General features: G+C 39.8%; 1 protein-coding gene across 1 annotated transcript in view; it reads right to left on the minus strand.

Annotated features, from left to right (window-relative positions):
• Positions 1-24,564, minus strand: part of LOC129718544 (uncharacterized) — a 435,671-nt gene that overhangs the window by 294,008 nt on the left and 117,099 nt on the right. The window contains exon 2 of the mRNA XM_055669415.1: positions 10,914-11,953. Coding sequence (XP_055525390.1) covers positions 10,914-11,049 — 136 coding nt within the window. The 5' untranslated portion in view covers positions 11,050-11,953. The remainder of the gene's footprint in view (positions 1-10,913; positions 11,954-24,564) is intronic.

Below are 24,564 nucleotides of genomic sequence, written 5' to 3' on the forward strand. Positions count from 1 at the left end.
ATTCTATTCCGACATCGATTGTCAGCAAAACTGCTTCCAGACCGTCAGATACGAGTGAACGGATGTACCGTTGAATGGGCGAACGAAGCCGGCTATCTTGGCATCACAATTGACAACAAACAAATATACAAATCTCACACAGACAAGCTGAAATGCAGGTGCATTGGATTAATAAAGTCCCTCTATCCGTTAATATCTCGACGATCCAAGCTGTCACTCAAGAATAAATTGGCAGTGTTCATGGCAATTATCGCTCCAGTGATAAATTACGCTATGCCTGTGTGGGGAACCTGTGCAGAAACACATAGAAGAAAACTTCAAGTAATCCAAAACAAGCTGCTGAGAACAATATTGAATGTCCCATATGATACGAGAACCACCGAGCTACATCGCACCGCAGGATGTAAAACGATCAACGAACGAATTGAGGAATCGATACAGGACTTCGTTATGAGTGCGACACACTCGGAACACCCGCTCATCCGAGCGCTGGTTAGTTAGATTTTGAAATTTTAGTTTAAGTAGGTTATAAAATTAAAACAACACTGATTTGGTAGTATCAAACAATCTCATAACTATTTTAAATATTAAAACTAAAACGAGCATTAAAGATGCAAAATGTAAACTTAAACCAAAGGATGAAAAAGGAAAATCTTGTATCACTTAAATAACAAAACTTGTACCAAACAAAGAGATAAGAATAAATTCAAATTTTAAGTAAAAAAAAAAAAAAAAAAAATTCACCCCATCAGTTTCATTACTAAACCGTACCGGCTACATACGGACGCTATCTTGAAAGAATTCTGGACGGACTGACCAAAAAAATGGATATATTCGGCACCTGGCCCCTTTTGGTGCCTCGAAATTTTGTTACAGAAGCGGCTAATTGAATTTTCTGTTTTATTACAAAATGCTGCTGCTAGCGGAAAAAACCTTGCAAATATGCATCTTTTTGTTGGTGTTAATTTTACGACAGCGGCCGGCGCCCCATCATTCTGATTCCAAAACCGCACCAGTGACATGCGGACGCTAGGTGATAGCAGCTGAAAGGAGGAAATACAAAATAGTACCGGTCATCTCGTGCCGGTTTCACCCGTAATGCTGGTGGCTTTAGTAGTAAATGGCTACTGCAAAACACTTAAATGGCTGGAATTCTGGACGGACTAACCAGGAAACTATAATCGGCAACTGGCACCTTTTGGTGCCTCTAAATTTTGTTACAGAAGCGGCAAATTGAATTTTCTGTTTTACCAAATGATGCTGCTAGCGGAAAAAACCTTGCAAAAATGCATGTTTGTGTTGGTGTTAATATTATGACAGCGGCCGGCGCAGCTTTCAAGAAACATTTGTCTCTTCCATTCCATAATTTGCGTAGCCCATCCCACTTTTAATTTATCTGACGAAGCCTTGGTATAAAACGTACCGTTCGAACATTTCACCCCATCAGTTTCATTACTAAACCGTACCGGCTACATACGGACGCTATCTTGAAAGAATTCTGGACGGACTGACCAAAAACATGGATATATTGGGCACCTGGCCCCTTTTGGTGCCTCGAAATTTTGTTACAGAAGCGGCTAATTGAATTTTCTGTTTTGTTACGAAATGCTGCTGCTAGCGGAAAAAACCTTGTAAATATGCATCTTTTTGTTGGTGTTAATTTTACGACAGCGGCCGGCGCCCCATCATTCTGATTCCAAAACCGCACCAGTGACATGCGGACGCTAGGTGATAGCAGCTGAAAGGAGGAAATACAAAATAGTACCGGTCATCTCGTGCCGGTTTCACCCGTAATGCTGGTGGCTTTAGTAGTAAATGGCTACTGCAAAACACTTAAATGGCTGGAATTCTGGACGGACTAACCAGGAAAATATAATCGGCAACTGGCACCTTTTGGTGCCTCTAAATTTTGTTACAGAAGCGGCAAATTGAATTTTCTGTTTTACCAAATGATGCTGCTAGCGGAAAAAACCTTGCAAAAATGCATGTTTGTGTTGGTGTTAATATTATGACAGCGGCCGGCGCAGCTTTCAAGAAACATTTGTCTCTTCCATTCCATAATTTGCGTAGCCCATCCCACTTTTAATTTATCTGACGAAGCCTTGGTATAAAACGTACCGTTCGAACATTTCACCCCATCATCATTCGCTCTCAGACTGTTGAGAAGTACAGTTCTATTTCTGAAAAGCCGGGTTAGTTAAAAATTTTATTCCGTTTTGTGCGACAGTTCGTCGCTTGCATCGCTGTGTGATGTCAAAGAAAAAGAGAAGAGCAGGCTCGAGCCCTGCGAAACAAAACTCTGCTGCTGAAGTAGGCAGTAAAAAGAAGAAACCAGGCGGAAGCAGTTGCACTTCGAAAAGCGTGGCTGACTGCGACACGGTGACAAACGCTAGCGACGTTGGAGATTTTGGCGAGCCGACTGATGTTCCGGATTCTGCCAGCCCCAATACGGTGAAAGTGAAGCTTCCCCCGCTGGTAGTGAAAAACGTTCCTCTCAACAAGCTCATTAGCGACTTTGCATCGCTGGGCGTAGCAGCTGAATATAAGTTATGCGGCATCGGTACGAAGGTTATGCTCCACACGAAGGTGGATTTTGAGAAGGCCACGAAGTTTTTGGAAAATTCTAAATCTGAGTTCTTCACCCACGACATTCCTGGGGAAAAGCCTTCCAAGGTGGTCATCAGAGGCTTGCCAGGTTTCGACCCCAAGCTGATCGGTGCCGAAATCAAGGATCGGTACAAATTGGCCCCAATTGCTGTCTATCCGATCAAACGCAGAAATGAAAATGAAAGGAAATACCCGGACTGCCTCTTTCTGGTTCATTTCCCAAAAGGGACAGTTACACTGAGCGCTTTGCGAGCCATCCGCTCTTTGTTCTCCATTATCATCCGTTGGGAGCCCTATCGAGGAGGCCGCCGAGACGTTACGCAGTGTCAGAGGTGCCTCAACTTCGGTCACGGTACCCGAAACTGCAACATCAAACCGCGTTGCAACATTTGCGCCAAGGACCACTCTACATCGGATTGCCCTGTGGACGGTGCCGGTGCGGTACAGTTTAAGTGTGCTAACTGTGGCGGTGATCACCAGAGCTCTGATCGACAGTGCCCGAAAAGGGAGAGCTTCAAACATATCCGCAAGCAGGCGTCGTCAACCAACCAGCCGAGCAGGAAGAAAGACAAACCACCGGTCTTCAGGGCGGAAGATTTTCCTCCTCTGCGTTCATCCCAGCAAGCAGGGCACCCAAGTACGCGTACGCAACTTGACCTTCCACACTTACCATCCGGCGGGTCAGCCGGTCAACGGTCGCCTCCCCCCCCTGGCTACTGGCGTCCACCCACAACAACACCACCGAGCGCTGAGTCCGAGAAGTACTCTGCGGATGAGCTGCTAGAAATTTTTAGCAGCATGACCAATGCCCTTCGTGCGTGTCGCAACAAGCCCGAGCAAATCCATGTGCTCGGTAAATTTATTATCCAATATGGATCCTAAACCCATCTCCATCGTCACCTGGAACGCTTGCTCTATTAGAGCAAAAAACATTGAGCTTGCTGACTTTCTCCGCAAGTACAACATCGACGTGGGTCTACTCACAGAGACCCACCTAAAGTCCGGCGACAGTTTTTGGCTGCCGGATCACAACATCATCCGTCTCGATCGCACCAACTCCAGGGGGGGTGGTATAGCGATCATCGTTAGAAAAGGGATGAAATACAACATCTTGCCGCACATCCACACCGCCATCATCGAAGCCCTTAGTGTGGAGGTCAAATCAGCTACCGGGTTCATCCGGTTCATCGTCGTCTACTGTCCTCGCCAGTGTAGTATCAGCAACGGTACAGCAATGCAGTTCAAGAACGACCTGGCAACCATCACCAGGACCAACTCCCGCTTCGTCGTTGGGGGAGACCTAAATGCTCGGCACGAGGCTTGGCGAAATTATCGGCAGAATCTGAAAGGTCGTCAACTCTTCGAACACTCGCAGCATGGGTTTTATACGGTGCAGTTTCCGGATGAGCCGACTTTCATCTCCCCAGCGGGGAACCCTTCAACCCTGGACTTCTTCCTGGCCAACATCGAGCTCTCCAAACCAGTGGCCCTCAACGATCTGAGCTCAGACCACCAACCTGTCGTTGCTGAGGTGGGGTTCGGTGTTGCTCCTGTCAGCTGTCTGCGGAAAGATTACCATCATGTCGACTGGGAGCGCTTTGCTCGAATGGTGGACAACAACATCGACGAGGCGCCGCCGCTCGACAGCGTGGAAAACATCGACCAGGCGTTGGAGGGTCTCCAACGAGCCATAAACGTGGCCGACGAGGCGTGTGTGCGACGTGTTCCTGTGAGGGGTAAGTTCTTTGCTATTGATTCCCATACCCGGCTGCTAATTAGATTGCGGAATGTGCGTAGACGCCAGTTCCAGAGGACCAGGGATCTGGACATTAGGCTCGAGGTGACCGATCTGAATAGGCAAATTGCTTCCAGGATGGTCTCACTCCGGAATGAAAATTTCGGACGCTTAGTCCAAAGTTTGGACGACCGCTCCAGGCCATTCTGGAAAGTAGCCAAAGTGCTGAAATCGCACCCCAAACCAGTTCCTCCCCTCAGGGTCGGAGAGAGGCTTCTTGTTGCACCGGTCGAGAGAGCAAATGCGGTAGGCAATCACATTGCCTCATCGCATTTGCTTGGCTCGACCATGGCTAGTCCAATGGAAGACCAGGTCGAGCAGTGCGTCCGCGACCTCGAAAACTTCCCCTGTACCGTTCCTCAAGAACATAAAATCACAGCAGAACAGGTTTGCTCAGCGCTGATGAGTACTAAGAACATGAAGGCCCCTGGGTTTGACGGGGTCTTCAATATGGTCTTAAAAAAGCTCAGCAACAGGGTTCACCTGTTGTTGAGCTCTATCTTCAACAGATGCTTGGAATTGCACTACTATCCAAGCATTTGGAAGATAGCCAAGATCATACCGATCCGCAAACCCGGGAAAGATCCGACGTTAGCATCAAGCTACCGTCCGATCAGCCTACTCTCATCGCTGGGTAAACTGTTTGAAAAACTGATCCTCAACCGCATGATGAAGGTGGCTGAGGAAAACAACATCTTACTCCCGGAACAGTTTGGGTTTAGGAAGGGTCACTCCACCACGCACCAGCTGGTGCGGGTGATGAACAACATCAGAAGGGACAGGGCTGTATCCAAGTCCACAGCCATGGCATTGTTGGACGTCGAAAAGGCGTTTGACAATGTCTGGCATGACGGTCTGGTATACAAGCTCTGTGCCTTCAACTTTCCATCATATTTGACGAAAATCATCTGCAGCTACCTTCGGCAGAGGTCGTTCAGGGTATCGCTGAATGGTTGTTTATCAAATACTTTTGACGTTGACTAACGTCTATATCGAAGTTAGGCCCCTGAATTTGAAAATCTAGTAATTCAACCAGGGAAAACCAGGGAAAAGTGGTCAGGTTTTGAGCGCTTATTTTGCAGTCATCTATAATCAGGTTTTCGAGGTTTTGGCATCAATCGATCAGAAATTCTTTTACGGTTAAATTTATGTAACAAAAACAAACTATTTTTTGAGATACACTATTGAAAAATTGGTAATCAATATCGATTGTCTAAATCATACCGCGCAGCCAATCACTACCTCTCTTCCCAAGCACAGTCGACACTAACGGATACAATCGATCTGACTTTGTTGTTATTGTTGTTGTCACTTTCTGTTTCCGATGTTTATGCTGCTGCTAGCGGAAAAAACCTTGCAAATATGCATCTTTTTGTTGGTGTTAATTTTACGACAGCGGCCGGCTCCCCATCATTTTAATTCCAAAACCGCACCAGTGACATGCGGACGCTAGGTGATAGCAGCTGAAAAGAGGAATAACAAAAGAGTACCGGTCATCTCGTGCCGGTTTCACCCGTAATGCTGGTGGCTGTAAGTAATACATGGCTACTGCAATATACTAAAATGACTGGAATTCTGGACGGAATAACCAGTAAACGAGAATAATCGGCAAATGGCACCTTCTGGTGCCTCGAAGTTTTATAATAGAAGCGGTTAATTGAATTTTCTGTTTTACAAAATGCTGTTTTATTCACTTATGTTCGAGCGTCTTGATAGAAAAATTTTCACTACACTTTTCACTTTTTATTCGCTTTCACTATTTAATTCTATCACTTTTCACTTTTCACTAATTCTATCACTTTTCACTTTTCACGAAGATGAAGGTAAGAAAAACGAAATGGAATATATTTTTGTTATTGGTGAGCAGAATGGATATAACAGAAGAACCATACAAGTCATTTATGACAATAAGAAACGAATCCAAAACAGGAAATCTCACACAACACTCACTCCGCTAACAGAAGATCGGAAAAGAGTAGTGGTTGAATATGACGTCAGTTTCACTCGTCAACTTCGTAGAAAATTTAGAAAATTTGGTATCGATATTATCTACAGTAGTAGAAATAATCAAATGAAAACAAAGTTGGGGTCTACTAAAGACACTATTGACAAATTACATAGGGCGGGTGTTTATAAAGTTGCATGTCCACATTGTGATAAAGTTTACATTGGCCAAACAAAAAGAAATTTAGACATCCGGCTTAAGGAACATACTTCAGAACTTGTAAAGGCTAAGAAAGACTCAGAAAAAGGAATAACTCACCATTTCAGATCCAAAATAGCCGAACATATATTTCATGAAGATCACGCTATGACTACCGACAACATTAGTCTAGTTCGATCAGTAACATCCCCTTGGAAATTAGATGTCGCAGAAAGTTTGGAAATTTTCAAACAAAACCCAGCTACCCTCCTTAACAGAGATCAGGGTAATCATTTCTCTTGGCTTTTTAAATTTTTACCGAAAACTCCCCGACAAGGCATGGATCACCAGGCCGCACATTTCTCTACCTAACTCAAGTTGTTTACGTTTTCTGAGTTAAAATTTGCCCCAGTCGTTTACCAAATTAGGTATAAAATTCTTGGGGTTTCGCTATTTTCTCCACTGTCCAAATAAGCACTGACGAAGGCACTATGCCAGTGCCGAAATACGTATTTGCAAGTGAAAAGTGATAGAATTAAATAGTGAAAGCGAATAAAAAGTGAAAAGTGTAGTGAAAATGCTGTTGCTAACGGAAAAAACCTTGCATAAATGCATGTTTGTGCTGTTGTTAATATTACGACAGCGGCCGGCGCAGCTTTCAAGAAAAATTTTTCCTTACCATTCCATCATCTACTTAGCTCCTCCTTCTTTCTAATTATCTGACGAAGCCTTGGTATAAAACGTACCGTTCGAACATTTCACCCCATCATTTTGATTCCAAAACCGCACCAGTGACATACGGACAATACGGATTTTTGTAATAAAGGCTTACAGCTATAGTAATTTTCTAGCAGTTTCGTCTAGTGCTAAAACGAATATATTGAGAATCTTCCCAATGTCTCGACACATGAAGATGATCTATAAGCGCAATTCTCGGAATACATCGAATTTCTTAATTCTAATGTTTGTCTTGTCATTTCAAACTACGAACAAATGCTTGTCTAATTCGAATACCTGGGAAGCGGGAATGCCAATATAAATAAGGTTTCATCCATATATGTCATTTATATTATTTATTAATTATTGTTCAAAGCGCTCTAATGTCAGCAAATGAGAAAGCACTGTTAGATGAAAAATATAGAGTCCTACGTCATGCGGTCGGGTCTTTAATACCACCCTCCTACTATTTTAAATACATGAAGTTATATGCTGGGCTGGACCTAACCTAGCATGAGCTTTATCTATTTAATGTCAAACAATTTTTAAATTTAAAATTTTTGCTTGAATCGTTCTGGTCTCCAATTTCAGATAGTTCCGTTGAGTTTGCTTTTTGCTTAGATAGGAAAATTTTACCCAATGCGCTAAATTAAATGATTGTCTTGGTAGTGCAGTTACGAACAAAGGTTTGATTCGAATATGTATGAAATGACAGCGATTAAATAAGAGAGATCCATTCTTCTAGTATATATTATAATTTATAACGTTTTAACGTCTCAGCATTCAGAAATACACTGTTAGATAAAATTGCAACAAATACTGGAGTTGCAATTCCCTCTACTATTTGTTTTAATGGAATTTAAGAATACGGTAGTCAACGTCATGCGGTCGTGTCTTGAATACCACCCTCCTACTATTTTCACTATTTCCATCCCAGCAGGGGTCCCGCAGGGCAGTCTGCTGGGCCCTTTGCTATACAACATTTACACCTCCGACATTCCTTCCCTGGGAGATGGCTGCGTGCTCTTTCTGTTCGCAGATGACACTGCAATTGCCGTCAAGGGAAGAATGCCTCGTGAGATCACCAACAAACTTCAGCGATGCTTAGACGCCTTTGTCGAGTATGCTAACACCTGGAAAATCAAGATCAACGCTTCCAAAACCCAGACAATAATGTTCCTTCATCGACAATCCCCCAAACTGAAGCCCCCTCCATCATGCGTTGTGGTTATGAACGGTACAGGGGTTGAGTGGTCTTCCGAAGTTACCTATCTTGGACTGCTATTCGACGAGAAACTTCTTTTCCGATCGCATGTGGAGAGGACACTGGTTAAGTGCTCAGCTTTGGTTCGGTCACTATACCCGCTAATTTGTCGCAGATCTCGCCTCTCAAGAACAAACAAACTGGCAGTCTACAAACAAATAATTGCCCCCGCGGTCTTTTACGCAGCTCCGGTGTGGGAGTCATGTGCACAAACTCACAGGAACAAAATACAGATTGCGCAAAACCGAATCTTACGGATGATCCTCGATTGTCCCTATGACACCAGGATCACAGATCTCCACCAAGAAGCAGTTACTCCAAAAGTAGATGCCAGAATAACAGAAACCAAAACCAAATTTGTACATAAATGTCAGCATTCAGAATACGCTTTAATAAGCGGTTTGTACATAGTAGGTTAAGTTAGTTCTAAGCTGTAAATAGTAATTTTAAGCTGTAAATAGTAGTTTTAAGTAGTTTTCTTTCAAACAAGCGCCACCAAAGTGGACAATCCAAAATTCAAAATCTCTACAATTAGAAAGCTTAGTAAAACAAAAATCAAAACTCGCACATCAAAGATGAAAACAGTAATGTGAATCACTTATACTTTAAAAACATGTATTATACCCTACAAAAGCATAAAAATACAGATAAACTTAAACAACAACAATTTCACCCCATCAGTTTCATTACTAAACCGTACCGGCTACATACGGACGCTATCTTGAAAGAATTCTGGACGGACTGACCAAAAAAATGGATATATTCGGCACCTGGCCCCTTTTGGTGCCTCGAAATTTTGTTACAGAAGCGGCTAATTGAATTTTCTGTTTTATTACAAAATGCTGCTGCTAGCGGAAAAAACCTTGCAAATATGCATCTTTTTGTTGGTGTTAATTTTACGACAGCGGCCGGCGCCCCATCATTCTGATTCCAAAACCGCACCAGTGACATGCGGACGCTAGGTGATAGCAGCTGAAAGGAGGAAATACAAAATAGTACCGGTCATCTCGTGCCGGTTTCACCCGTAATGCTGGTGGCTTTAGTAGTAAATGGCTACTGCAAAACACTTAAATGGCTGGAATTCTGGACGGACTAACCAGGAAACTATAATCGGCAACTGGCACCTTTTGGTGCCTCTAAATTTTGTTACAGAAGCGGCTAATTGAATTTTCTGTTTTACCAAATGCTGCTGCTAGCGGAAAAAAACCTTGCAAAAATGCATGTTTGTGTTGGTGTTAATATTACGACAGCGGCCGGCGCAGCTTTCAAGAAACATTTGTCTCTGCCATTTCATCATCTATGTAGCCCATCCCTCTTTCTATTTATCTGACGAAGCCTTGGTATAAAACGTATCGTTCGAACATTTCACTCCATCAGTTTCATTATTAAACCGTACCGGATACATACGGACGCTCGGAGGAAAAACAAAATAGTACCGGTCATCTCGTGCCGGTTTGATCCGTGATGCTGGTGGCTACTGCAAAGTACTAAAATGGCTGGAATTCTGGACGGAAACCAGTAAACAAGAAATCGGCAACTGGCACCTTTTGGTGCCTCGCAGTTTTATAATAGAAGCGGTTAGTTGAATTTTATGTTTTACAATTGCTGTTGCTAGCGGAAAAAAAACCTTGCAAAAATGCATGTTCATGTTGATGTTAATTTCACGACAGCGCTAGGTGTTAGCAGCTGAAAGGAGGAAAGACAAAATAGTACCGGTCATCTCGTGCCGGTTTCACCCGTTATGCTGGTGGCTGTTAGTAATAAATGGCTACTGCAAAATACTAAAATGGCTGGAATTCTGGACGAAAATAATCGGAAACTGGTACCTTTTGGAGCCTCGAAATTTTGTTACAGAAGTTTTGTAAAAGAAGCGTTGCAATTCCCTATACTATTTGCTTCAATGGAATATTTTTTTTTTAAGAATACGGTAGTCAACGTCATGCGGTCGTGTCTTGAATACCACCCTCCTACTTTTTTTGCATTGAAGTGAGCAATATCAGCACGCATCGTTCCACCAGATTTCAACCTAACCATCGAGCTCTTAAAAAACCATTTCAGAAGCTCACCGCAAAAACCACATTTTCACCGAATCGTAACATATCGTATTCCGGAAGTGCAATTTTACAATGTCATTCCATCTGCAATGCTATACACATTTGAAAAGCACTTCATCAAACGTCATGCTGTGTGGTTTAGCGAGACCCATTCAGCACAACTTTGGGCCATGTTGAACAAAATAAAAATACCCAGCCGCAAAACAACTTTATCCATATTTACATACTACAAAACATTATGCCCAAACCAAAATATATAGTTACGCATAAAAAATAAAGCCACTCCAATAATCGACCCCGCATGAACTGTATAACTGGCTGAACCGGACTTACCGCAATTAGCAATGATTTGCAGCAGGATGGCAATGCTGACGAAATGTCGAAAAATACCGCTTCCGCTGCACCACCAGCAACTGTTGCCGTTTCGCCGCTGAAACATGGCGCCAAGCATCGCCGAGTGCCACTTCATCGTTGCCGTTGCCGTTGCCGTTGCCGTTGCCGTTGCCGCTGTGCTCGATTCGTCCGATCTGGAAATTTTCTCACGTTTCACACACTTTTGATTGCCTGTTCACACTCACTTTACACTTTTTCCCATTATGAATTAGCCGAAACCATTCAGATTGAGTCGTTTTCACATTAATTTTTAATTACCCCTTCTGGAGTACACTTTGCGGACAGGGCAGAAGAACCCCGGCTGTTCACCACGGTAGAGAACGGAAACTACTCTTTAATGGATTCTTGATTTCAGAAAAGATCCCCGCCTGCTGAGCGTTCCATCGACGTTAAGTAAACAAATCTTCGGCATGCAAAGACGGTTGATCCTTCTACCGTTTTTGTGTGTACACAATACAAAAGAGTATGTTTATGTTTGCTTGCTCCTCAAACCGCACTCCCGCATCCGGAGCTCGGCTGGCTTGCATACGACCGGGACGATTTTTTCGGTTTGTTTTTATACCCCCGTCGTCACTATTAGACCTATCGTACCGCTTGCTGACTGACAGTTGCACACATACGGCACACTTTTCGTGGCCCTCTCGTACATCAACAACAACAACCGGAGAATGAGACGGAGGCTCAACTTTATGACATCGTTCACACTGCACGCCCTATCCAAGAGTCATATGCATTTTTTTTTAAATTATGCTCCTCTGAATGGCACTTCGTTTTTACATTTATTTTATTTCAGTTTCTTCTCTCGGCAAATCCGAACCCGTTCTTAATATTATGGCCCAGTTGAGCTTAAGCGACACGCTTCACGGCCCGTTTAGCTGACAGCGAGTTGACGCGACGTGACGTAATGCTGCTGGGGCTATCCACCCGGAGTGGCCCGAAACCGATCCGAGCGTCAGGAAGCTGAATAAACACTTAAATCGCTGCAAGGAAAATAAGGAGATGAAAAAAATAGTCGTTAGTTCGAGACGAAAGTAAAGTTTTTGGGGAATTTGAATTCGAAATACTTTTTTGAAGTAGAATACTTCTCTCAGGAAGTTCGGCTACATAGGGATGTGAAATGAAAATCTAAAACCGAAAAAAGTGAAAAATATGTCCAATTTAAATGCTAATAAATCGGTTAGTATTCGATGGATTTCCTTCGTTCTTGCGGCAATAGATTGGAAAATCTTCTAAGATTCTTCTTAAAATAAGATAATTGTAATTTTATTATTCACACTATTGTACTTTTGAAAATAGTCAAGCCTTGTCAAAACGAAAAATTCGACCTCTGATTGGTCGTTATATGCTTGCTTCCCAAGTACGGTCGACAGGATCATATACCTTGCAATTGAAAACATGCTATTTGGCCTATATAAGAGCCTGTTTCAGCCGGAGCCGCTCATAATAGTTCTAGACAGCGACAGCAGCAGTCGTCCTTCCTTAGCAGCAGCACTAGCCCTGTGGTTGGTCACCACGTCTCAGGAGCAGCGCGGTTTTTCAAAACGTGTGTCGCCAGACAGCCATTATTCCCCCCGTGTTGGGGCAGCATGAAGATTGCCATCAGGAAATCCAATTTTAGAAATCAAAATGCCTTTTTCAAGGCAAATAAACAAGTCATTGAAAGTTAATAATTTTTGTCAACGCAAGCAAGCATTCTGTGTTGCATCCTAGCAATTTTAATTTGTCGCACCCGTCGAATTAACTGAATGTAAAATAGCTTCCACGGTGCATGTTGTTCGTGTATCTTAATTCCCCCAATGTTAGGGCAGCTCAAAGGTTGTAACTAGCAACCGATTTCGAACCGCAAAATGCTTTTTTTTTTCAAGACAAATAAAAAAATAATTGAAGGTTAATAATTTTCTGACATCAACACAAGCAGACATTCTGTGCGGGATGTAATCAAAATCTGTTGTAGTTGTCTAATTTTTACTTTATTTAGTAAACCCCCCACTGTAGGGGCAGCGCAAAGGCTGCGATCAGCATAACCGACATTGAATAATAAACTGCCCTGTTAGAACGCATTCACAAAAGCAGTTAGTTCGACTATGCAGAGCTCATATGAAGTCGATTCAATCAATCAGCATAAACAGAATTTCGTCGTCTCCCAGCTGCCAAGTTGCAACATGATGCAACACGCAACAGCGAGCAAACGAAATCGCTTGATGTTACAAACCGCAATAAGATACGGGTTAAAACCGTTGCGTGTGTGAGAGCACCATCGGTGTTTATTTGCTGGATACAAAAATCAAATGCGAATTGTGGAATAATTTATCTGAAGAACATTAGGGAATGGAACAACTGAACTGATAGGGCGTGGCTTATTACTTAGCACCCTTCGGCTATAAAAGTCATCACGTCTCAGGCCTCTGCCTGAGAACGAATGCCAACGCGAGCGATCGGGCTAGATTTTTGCCGTACATCAGCCGGCACTTCCTCTAATGAAAAAGTTGGATCATTTTGTTCAGAAGAATATTACTGTCAGTAATATTACAGAGCTGCGATTGTATTATATCCGATATGGAATTGAACAATTGTTCTTTTGAGGACAAATAAAACACTTAGTTTGAAGAGTTAATAGTTTTGGGTACCAGTAGCAGTATGGTAACAGCCTCAGCGGTAGGTGCAGCCGGTACTTCCATGAGGCGGATGTTATAAGGAAGTAAATGGAAGCGGCATGGCGAAACAGTTCGGGTGTGCTTAGACGCGCGTCATTTTTCGTTGTTGATATTATTCCCCACATGAAACGAAGCGCTTTCGTACGATAGCGACGGCATTAGCGGTAGATGCATTTGCCAACACTTACTCCAGTAAAGCCGTGTCTAATTTTCAATGTGTAAACACCTTTCTATTGTGTTGGCCGTGCACATTAGGCCTCTGCCAGGCTAAACGCGAAAAGCGGCGTGAACCGTTTCGCACGGCCGTAGGTTAATGTGCAGCCGTAAGTAGAGCTGTGTAAAAGTATTCTACTTCAACCTCGCGGTCGTGGCTTTGCACACAACTCCCTGTGATTTTTAAAGCTAAGGGATAACCGCCATTAGATTTGCAACTGACGAAAATTTTAATGAATATTTCGAAAAATAATTATACTTTAACTGCTCACGCATGGTTGAATTAACAATTCACCATTCAACCAAGACGCGCCATAATTCCTGCTTCAGTGAATACCGGAGAGAAAACTTCGATTAGATAAGTATATAGCGACCGGCGTTTGGAATGATGATTGATTAGTCTTTTGAATGAAGCAGCATCTGGACATATTGGATTTTCGGTCAAAGCAAGTAAACATATTATTTTTAGCAAGAACAAATTGATTTTTGTGGCCCAATGTCGCGACCTTATCGAACCGACCTTATTGTGCATAGAGTAGTGCTTAAACCTTACTAGTTTCACAACAAAACATTAAAAATAAAGTATAAAGAAGAGGTTCAAGGATTGATGTTGGAACGTTCAGACAAATGATTAGTTTGCTCTCCCAATATTTCTAATGCCTCTCTTTTAGAAATGTGAGCATAAGCAAAAAACCTAAATTAATCCACCTAGCGGTCAGACCCAGCCTTTCTCATTCAAACTTTTATTTGTAAAAATAGATTTACATGAACGCTTCAATCCAATAAATGTATATTCACTCTTAAGGTTCTAAAATATTGATGTTGTAATCTATACATATAAAAATGCAATCCGGTCTGTCTGTCTGTCTGATCCATATAGGCTCGAAAATTACCGAACTGATCGGCGTAAAAATTTGTATGTAGGGGTTTTTGGTGCCGATAAAGGTTCCCATGATAGTTTGAGACCCCTTCCTTTTCTGGAAGGGAGGGGTCCCATACAAATGAAACATAAATTTCTGCACAACTCAAGAACAAACCAAGCAAATGAAACCGAATTTGGCATGTAGATGTGTTAAGGTGTAAAAAATATGTCCATAATGTTTTGACACCCCTCCTTCTTTTGGAAGGGAGGGATGCCATACAAATGAAACACAAATTTCTGCACATCTCGAGAGCTAACCAACTAAATGGAACCAAATTTAGCAGGTGAATGTTTTAGTGGTGAAAAATATGTTCCATAATCGACCTTAGGCAACATTTTGGATTGTAAGATAGAAACTTCCGGTTTCTGGAAATCAGCCTAAAATGGACGATTCCCATTAATATGAGTATCTCCGGACCCACAAAGATGCACAGAAGCTAAAAATTGATCACAAACACAATCTTGAATTTTAAGATGGTGACTTCCGGTGTCTGGCAAACAGCCGGAAATGACTAAATACCATTCAATATGAATGTTTTTGGAACCAGAATTACGCCCAGATGTCAGAAATTGATTTCACAGGCAATTTTAAAGTTCAAAATGACGACTTTTGGTTTCTGGAAAACAGCCCAGAGTGACCAAATACCACCCAATATGAGTAAGAACACCACTATGAATTGTAGGATGGCAACTTCTGGTTTCTGGAAAACAGCCAAAATTGCCGATTTCCGTCTGACATGAGTGTCTCCGGATCTAGAATGATACACAGCAGCTGAAATCGACCGAACATCCCATTTTGGATTCTAGGTTGGCGACTTCCGGTTCCTGGGAAACAGCCAAAAATGATCGAATAACACCCAATATGGGTGTTTCTTCAACCAGAATGACGCTCAGAGGCTAGAAATTATCTCAAATACCATTTTGAAATCGAAGATGGCGACTTCCGGTTTGTGAAAAACTGCCTAAAATAACCAAATACCATCCAATATGAGTATATCTGGAACTAGAATGATGCAATGAGCTAACAATTGACCTCAGGCACCATTTTGAATTGCTAAATGGCAACTTTTAGGAAACAGTCGAAAATGACCGAATAATACTCAATATGAATATTTCTGTAATCGAGATGATGCATAGAAACCAAACATTGACCCTGGACACCATTTTGAATTTAAAGATGACCACTTTTAGTTTCTGGAAAAAAACCAAAATAACTAAATACCTCCCAATATGGGTATTTCCGGTGTCAGATTGATGCCAGAAAATCTGCTAAAAATAACCGAATACTACCCAATATGAATATATTCAGACTTAAGGCGATGTACAGAAGCCAAAAGTCGAGGATATTGTTATTTCGATAAACCCAATCATTTCAAACGATTTGTTATTTGACTTTGATCTTATCCTATGGCCGATTCGTCGTGCATTTGCAGACTTTTAACACATCGCAAGGAAACAATTAAATTGGAACGTTCAAATAATACGATACCACATATAAATTATGTTGAAGCCACATATATCGATCAAAGCAGGTATAGCTTTAAATAGTCTTTGAATTTCTTCGCTTTTCATAACTTTTGAGCCACATATCAAATTGTTATGAAGTTTGTTATTTGTAAGTTCGAGAGATGACTCGTTCGTATGACACTGGTTGTGTTCATATGAGTCATGTAATATTTGAGATAATAGACTTCCGTTGTTTTATTAACAATTTAATACATAACGGTTCCCTTAAGTTCGATTATAATTAAATGAAATGGGAACGTATAGGGCAGCCAAACTTTTAAACCACGTGTTCAATCATAATTCATCATTTACCCCTTAACTAGCTCGTTCATTTTATATCGGTATTGTTCAAATCGGTTGTGTAGTTTCTGAGATAATGAAGTTTCGTGTTTTTCACATTTCGATACATTACAGACGAAGTTACAGTACGCTTACAGTAAAATTCAATAGGGTGTTATGAGGCAGCTATACATTTCATTTGACACTAATTTTGTGGAAATCGGGTCAGCCATCTTTGAGAAAAGTGGGTCCAAGTAGTCTTCGGAATATGTTCCTTTTCATAGCCTGTTTTCACATTTTTAAACATAACAGGCAAAGTAATAGTCCGATTGCAAAACGAATCAATAGAGTCTTATGGGGCAACTAGACCTTCCATTTGACCTTGATTTTATGAAAATCGGTTCAGCCATCTTTGAGAAACATGAGTGAGATTAAGCAGTCTTCAGAACACGTTTCTTTTCATAACTTTTGAACCACAAGTTCAATTTCATAAAATTCAAAAGTTAAGGATTTTTGAGGTAGCCCGTTCATTTGGAACCAATTTCGTTCAAATCGGTTGTGTAGTTTTCGAGATAATGATGTTTCGTGATTTTCACTTTTTGATACATAACCTCTAAACTAAAAATCCGATTACAATAAAATTCAATAGCGTCTTATGGGACAACAAGACCCTTCATTTGCAATTAATTTCATGAAAATCGGTCCAGCCATCTCTGAGATAAGTGAGTGAGAATAAAAATCTGCACATACACACACACACACACACATACAGAAAATGCTCAGCTCGTCGAGCTGAGTCGAGTGATATATGCCCGTCGGCCCTTTGGAGCACTTTTATACTTTCGGTTTTGCTAGTGATTGCTATACCTTTCTAGGAGAAAGGCAAAAATAGGATGTAGGTCAAACAGCGAATCGTTGAATTCATTGAGAAAGGATACTTTCACAAAATTTAAAAAAAAAATCAAATATCCTGCATTTTTTTCGAAATTGGTTCGTAGCGTACGAATCACATATTTCAGAGATAATACTCACTGTATTTTATTATAGATATGTAAGAGCTTTATTCAAAAATAATGAGTGGAGTTGAATTTTTGTCGATCCAGTTATTCAAAACCTGTCGAGCATCTTCAGCGTTCACTACTTCCAAGTTGGAATTTCCAACAGATCTTTTTGTGGTACACAATTCATCTTTTAAAAGTTTCTGTATTTTTAAAAAATAAGTGAATTGAAATCCCCGAAACTAAAAAACGTAGTTTAAAACCACAACTCTCCACAAAACTTCGTAATAATGTAAAATAATAAATAAATTTTGTGTTCACAAACGAGTGATCAGCTAGTGTCAAAATGTGTCGCGTTCATGAAGTGTTGCCAGATATTTTTCCTTGTGTGTTTCAAAAAGGCCAATGTAAACTTTTGCCCCGCACTACTCTGCTCGCTGCAAAGTGATAATATAAATAATAGAAAAAAATAAGACAACTTTTTGTTATTTTGTCACTATGCCCGAAATCGCTCACACTTATTCTTATGAAAGCACATAATATCCAAACAAACAAAAACAGAATCAGAAAAAGAGCCACAAACAGAAACAAACAGAACAAGAGCTAAACCATAACAGAAACAGTGGCAAAACAACAGTGGTAAAACAACAGTGGTAGAAAACAGCAGAGAGACAACAGAAAAAAACAAAAACAGAACAGAACCAGATCAAAGAGATCAAAAACAGATCCGAGATCGAAAGGAACAAAACAGAAATAGAACAGAAACAGACCAAAACAGAACAGAAACACAAACCGAAAAAGAAACAGAAACGGATCTGGTACAAAACAAAACAGAAACAGAACAGAATCAGAATCAGAACAGAAACAAAAAAAAAAAAACAGAAACAAAAACATAACAGACAAACAGAATTAGAACAGAAACAGACCAAACCAGAACAGAAAAATAAACGGAAAAAGGAACTGAAACAGTATAAAAACAAAAACAAACAAAAAAACAAAACAGAAACAAAACGAAAACTTACACTGAAACAGAAACAGAAACAGAAACAGAAACAGAAACAGAAACAGAAACAGAAACAGAAACAGAAACAGAAACAGAAACAGAAACAGAAACAGAAACAGAAACAGAAACAGAAACAGAAACAGAAACAGAAACAGAAACAGAAACAGAAACAGAAACAGAAACAGAAACAGAAACAGAAACAGAAAAAGAAACAGAAACAGAAACAGAAACAGAAACAGAAACAGAAACAGAAACAGAAACAGAAACAGAAACAGAAACAGAAACAGAAACAGAAACAGAAACAGAAACAGAAACAGAAACAGAAACAGAAACAGAAACAGAAACAGAAACAGAAACAGAAACAGAAACAGAAACAGAAACAGAGACAGAAACAGAAACAGAAACAGAAACAGAAACAGAAACAGAAACAGAAACAGAAACAGAAACAGAAACAGAAACAGAAACAGAAAAAGAAACAGAAACAGAAACAGAAACAGAAACAGAAACAGAAACAGAAACAGAAACAGAAACAGAAACAGAAACAGAAACAGAAACAGAAACAGAAACAGAAACAGAAACAGAAACAGAAACAGAAACAGAAACAGAAACAGAAACAGAAACAGAAACAGAAACAGAAACAGAAACAGAAACAGAAACAGAAACAGAAACAGAAACAGAAACAGAAACAGAAACAGAAACATAAACAGAAACAGAAACAGAAACAGAAACAGAAACATAAACAGAAACAGAAACAGAACAGAAACAGAACAGAAACAGAACAGAAACAGAACAGAACAAAACAGAACAGAAACAGTACAGAAACAGAACAGAAACAGAACAGAAACAGAACAGAAACAGAACAGAAACAGAACAGAAACAGAACAGAAACAGAACAGAAACAGAACAGAAACAGAACAGAAACAGAACAGAAACAGAACAGAAACAGAACAAAAACAGAACAGAAACAGAACAGAAACAGAACAGAAACAGAACAGAAACAGAACAGAAACAGAACAGAAACAGAACAGAAACAGAACAGAAACAGAACAGAAACAGAACAGAAACAGAACAGAAACAGAACAAAAACAGAACAGAAACAGAACAGAAACAGAACAGAAACAGAACAGAAACAGAACAGAAACAGAACAGAAATAGAACAGAAACAGAACAGAAACAGAACAGAAACAGAACAGAAACAGAACAGAAACAGAACAGAAAAAAAACAAAACAGAAACAGTACAGAAACAGAACAGAAACAGAACAGAAACAGAAGAGAAACAGAACAGAAACAGAACAGCAACAGAACAGAAACAGAACAGAAACAGAACAGAAACAGAACAGAAACAGAACAGAAACAGAACAGAAACAGAACAGAAACAGAACAAAAACAGAACAGAAACAGAACAGAAACAGAACAGAAACAGAACAGAAACAGAACAGAAACAGAACAGAAACAGAACAGAAACAGAACAGAAACAGAACAGAAACAAAACAGAAACAGAACACAAATAGAACAGAAACAGAACGGAAACAGAACAGAAACAGAACAGAAACAGAATATAAACAGAACAGAAAGAAAACAAAGCAGAACAGAAACGAAGCAGATACAAAACAGAAACAGAACAGAAAAAAAAACAAAAACAGAACAAATTAAAAGAACAGAAACAGAACAAAATCAAAGTAGATATATAACAAAAATAGAAATAGAACAGAAATAGAACAAAAAAAAAACAAAATGAAAATGGAAATATATCATAGTAATGGAACAGAAACAGAACAGGAAAAGAACAATAACAGAACAGAAACTCAACAGTGACAAAACAGTGACAAAACAGAAAAGATCAGAAACATAAACATAAGTATAACAGGAACAGAACAGAAATAGAATCAGAAACAGAACGGAAACAGAACAGAAACAGAACAGAAACAGAACAGAAACAGAACAGAAACAGAACAGAAACAGAACAGAAACAGAACAGAAACAGAGCAGAAACAGAACAGAAACAGAACATAAACAGAAACAGAAACAGAAACTGAACAGAAACAGAACAGAAACAGAACAGAAACAGAAAAAAACAGAACAGAAACAGTACAGAAACAAAACAATAGCTGAACAGACACAAAACAAAAGCAGAACAAAATGAATGCAGATATATTACAGAAATAGATCAAAAAAGAACAAAACAGAAACAGAACTGAAAAATGCCAGAAACAAAGCTCATATATAACAGAAACTCTCAAAAAATTATTATTATATGAGCAAAATCGCGCTAAATGACCTGGATATACTCAAAACAAATTCGACCATTTTTGATTCGAACGAATTGATTTGATTCGAATTTGCTAGAAGAGCGTATGCAGTTTTGCATAGGTTTTATTTGAAGCATTGTAGGTCAGACTCTGTTGGCTGTATCGAAAAACTGTCTGAGAATGAGTTGAAGGAAATTGAAAATGCTTTGTAAAAAAATTTATTTACTGAAATAATTGAAAATTAAAACAATATTCTATTTTACAAAAAGAGTTTTTATTTATTTTAACACAACTTTCAATACAAATTCTAAGATGGAGAAACGTAATGATTTAATGGTATCATAGAAGGTAGTTTTAAAAATATTCAAATCTAGCTATTCCGCAAATTCACTACGCAAATTTCTATACTACGCTATAGACTTGGCGGAACAAAATCAAATTGACATTGCATATATGATTGCTTCGAGAAAAGTTTGCGAAAACACTATGGAGTAATACTAAATACTAAGAGCTATTTTTTTTTCATATTTGTTTGTATCTTGAACTTACACTACATCGATGCTTTATTTTGTAATGAACATTCAATAAATTTTAATTGCATCTAACAAAAAAACTGACTTCTAGTATTTCGGTTTTTTTGACAGTTATGAAATCGAAACAGCACTGCATTATATCGATTATTTGCATTATATTAAATACCCAAAATTCCCAACTTAAAGAATTATCATTTTCATCTTTAGTAAAATGCGAGAAACAAATATAGAAATCCACTTCCAGTGAAGCGCGTGACAAATGGCTTTAAAATGATGACAAAGTTAAAATGGATACTTGCGTGCTTTGCACTTCCCATTCACTGCCTATTGAGCAGAATCCTTAACGAGCTATCTAGAAATTTTCCGATCTCTTCTGCCCCAGTTGGGAAGTCAAATTAGTCTCGCTACAGGATCCTTTGCCAAAATGGCCTCTTTACGTGCGCGGGCTGGGGGAATCAACAGCGAATGGTGGTGGTGGTGGTGGTGGTGGTGGCGGGTTTGCGTTAAGCCAGCAGGCAAATTGAGACAATTTCCTGGCAAACTACCTCCACCGGATTCTCGCTGTTCTTCCTCGCGTTTAAACAGATTCGGAAGAAATACTCGCGGCAAGAAAACGCTACTCCGTTCAATCGTGCCTTTCCCTTTTTCACTAGCAGGATGGAAGTTCAAAGTAAAAACCAAGACATTTATCTTTTCGCTCCAGCACAATTCATCGCATCGCTGCTCACGACGTTTTTTTGCCTTCATCCGCTCTTTCCGACCAATACGCGATACCGGCGTTTAACCCTCCTTCTAGGGTGTAGCCGAAAACTAAACTACAGTCGCCAAAATCCCTCAGCTCCTGTAAGCCCGGATCCGTCGCCAGATATTTCCTCTTACATGGCATCTCTTTGTAGGAGCTTATTAAATTCCATTAAGTAATTTGGGCTTTCACCATTTATCATTCAACCGCAATATGGTTCACTTCCAACTTTACAACGGGTGAAAGCCGCCATCGGGTCGAGTATTTATTTTGCCAAGGGTTGGTGGGCTATAATGAAAACCGTTGCTTATGTTTAATCTGCAGGATTTAAATGTTTACTGTTGCTGCTTTGAAAAATTTGTCTGCAATTTATAAAGTTAGAATGCCTTTAAAGTTGAGTTTTTCAAGTCAAAAAATTTCAATCTTTGTGAACTCGACTGCGACACACACACACAAAAAGTATATCATTTGCAGCTACTGAAATCGTCAATCGATCGATCAGTTGTCAAATAACTGGTTTGCATGTCGAGGAAACGTTTTTCTGCCGGCTCACCTGCACGGACCGTTTCCGTTGAACGTGATTTATGCTCTTCACTGCTGTTGTAGTGTTTGTCCACCTGGACGGTCTGCACTGTAGCAGCCTAACAGGCCGACAGAGTGACTGCGAGAAAATAGGATAGCTTGCCTCGCAAAAGTGTATTTTTACGGCACCGTTCGGGATGTTCACATGATACGGATGACATCGTCAATTTATTTTTTTTTTGTCTGCACCATGTCTCTCCGAGGGATAATCAACTGGAATATAAATCAAAACCAAGGGTCGCAGGAAATCCCCTCGAGATGATCGGTAATGTTTGGCCAGTTGCTCTCCGAGGGGGCGTCTTTCTTAATAAATCTGGCAAGGTTATTTTTTTGCTTCGGAGGAAAAACAACCCCTCGCAGGAGTAAATTTAAAATAGTTATATTCTCATGACAAATCTATTCAGATCTGTATTGTGAAAAAAGATCAACACGACGCCATTTATCACACTCGTAGAATGACGCATGAAATTTATCGAAGCTGGACTGTAACCTCCCACACAGGAAAAGCATCCGATGAATGTCGAATGGTGCAGGTAAGTGGTATTGTACGTATTCACCCACAGGCGGGAATTTTCATTGCGGCAAGGTTTAACATTCTCCAAGGATTAAAATGTCACTCGTCCCAGGATAGAAAATAACGATGCATTTTTTTGCCGGATAAAAATTTTAATTAATATTTTTGCCACTTCTTTCATTACGGCGAGTGGGCATCTGTTTTGAGGAATGAAAGAGATTTTTGTATGTACCGCAAATTACTCTTTATTTATACTAGCACATTTTCAACATAACCGAAACATTCCGGTTTTGATAAAATATAGAGTTGAAATACAAACACCTGCCGTGAATCGACATGAACAACTGGTATCATAAAATGACCACTTTATCAAAAAGAAACAACTGGGCAAAGTTTCAGTGAAATTGGAAATGATCGATCAGCATCGATTTGCGGAGTAGCGTGGACTTTTCTATTTCATGTTTCGTTTCATATGAGAATTTCTCCTCGTAAATGGTTCGTCCCATTTACTTATTCTGAATTATATTTTTTTTGTCTATGATCAATCATTTGGTTGTTAGATTTTAAATTCAATTTTCTTTATTTTCTTTTGGCCTGTTCCCAATGTTACCACATTTTCTCTAATTTCTTAATTTCCTTAAGAAATTTTGTGTTTTCAATATCATATTTGCCATGCTCCTTTTGAATTTATATTTTGTATGATATTTTATCAAACTCTCATCTTGTTTTCTTTTTGTCCAAATATTCCCTTTCGCTTTTCCATTAGCTTTTTGTACTTTTCACATTCACTTTTCGCATGCGTTTTTCATTCACTTCTCGGATTTTCCTCTTAAATTCTCTAGTTCAAATCCATTCTTCCAAGTAACCGTTTCTTCATCTCACTTTTTCATTGATTTTTTCAATTTAGGAGCCGCCTGTGTATTGAGAAGAAATACTCGAAAAGTGTAGGATGAAATACAAACATAGGTATATACAATTGTTCGCTATCCATTTCTCTGCCAGCGCATGTTTTCAAATCCTAAAACCGATTTAGCAAACTTAAACAATAATCAATTGAAATTCCCAATCGAGGGACACTATTCCAATCACCCAAAATCTATTTTAAGCGGTTTACATCTGTTTTGCAGGAGATTTTCTTCAGCACTCGAATTCTGAATAGCTTTCAATTCGAATGATATTCATTTAAAGATTTTTCTGTGTTAAACGGTATTTTATGTATTCGCGAGGCAGTATGTCATCAGAGTTTTCGTTCTAGTCGTTGAATTTGTCGATATTGATCAAAATTCAAGAGTTTGAAGCCCGTTTTCCAGTTGTTTTTTTTTCTTATTCTGTCTTTATTCTATTTTCAATCCCAATTCAATTTCCTTTGTATCTTATTTCTTGAGAAATGAAGTA

This window comes from Wyeomyia smithii, chromosome 1, assembly GCF_029784165.1.
Source record: "Wyeomyia smithii strain HCP4-BCI-WySm-NY-G18 chromosome 1, ASM2978416v1, whole genome shotgun sequence".
Classification (NCBI taxonomy): domain Eukaryota; kingdom Metazoa; phylum Arthropoda; class Insecta; order Diptera; family Culicidae; genus Wyeomyia; species Wyeomyia smithii.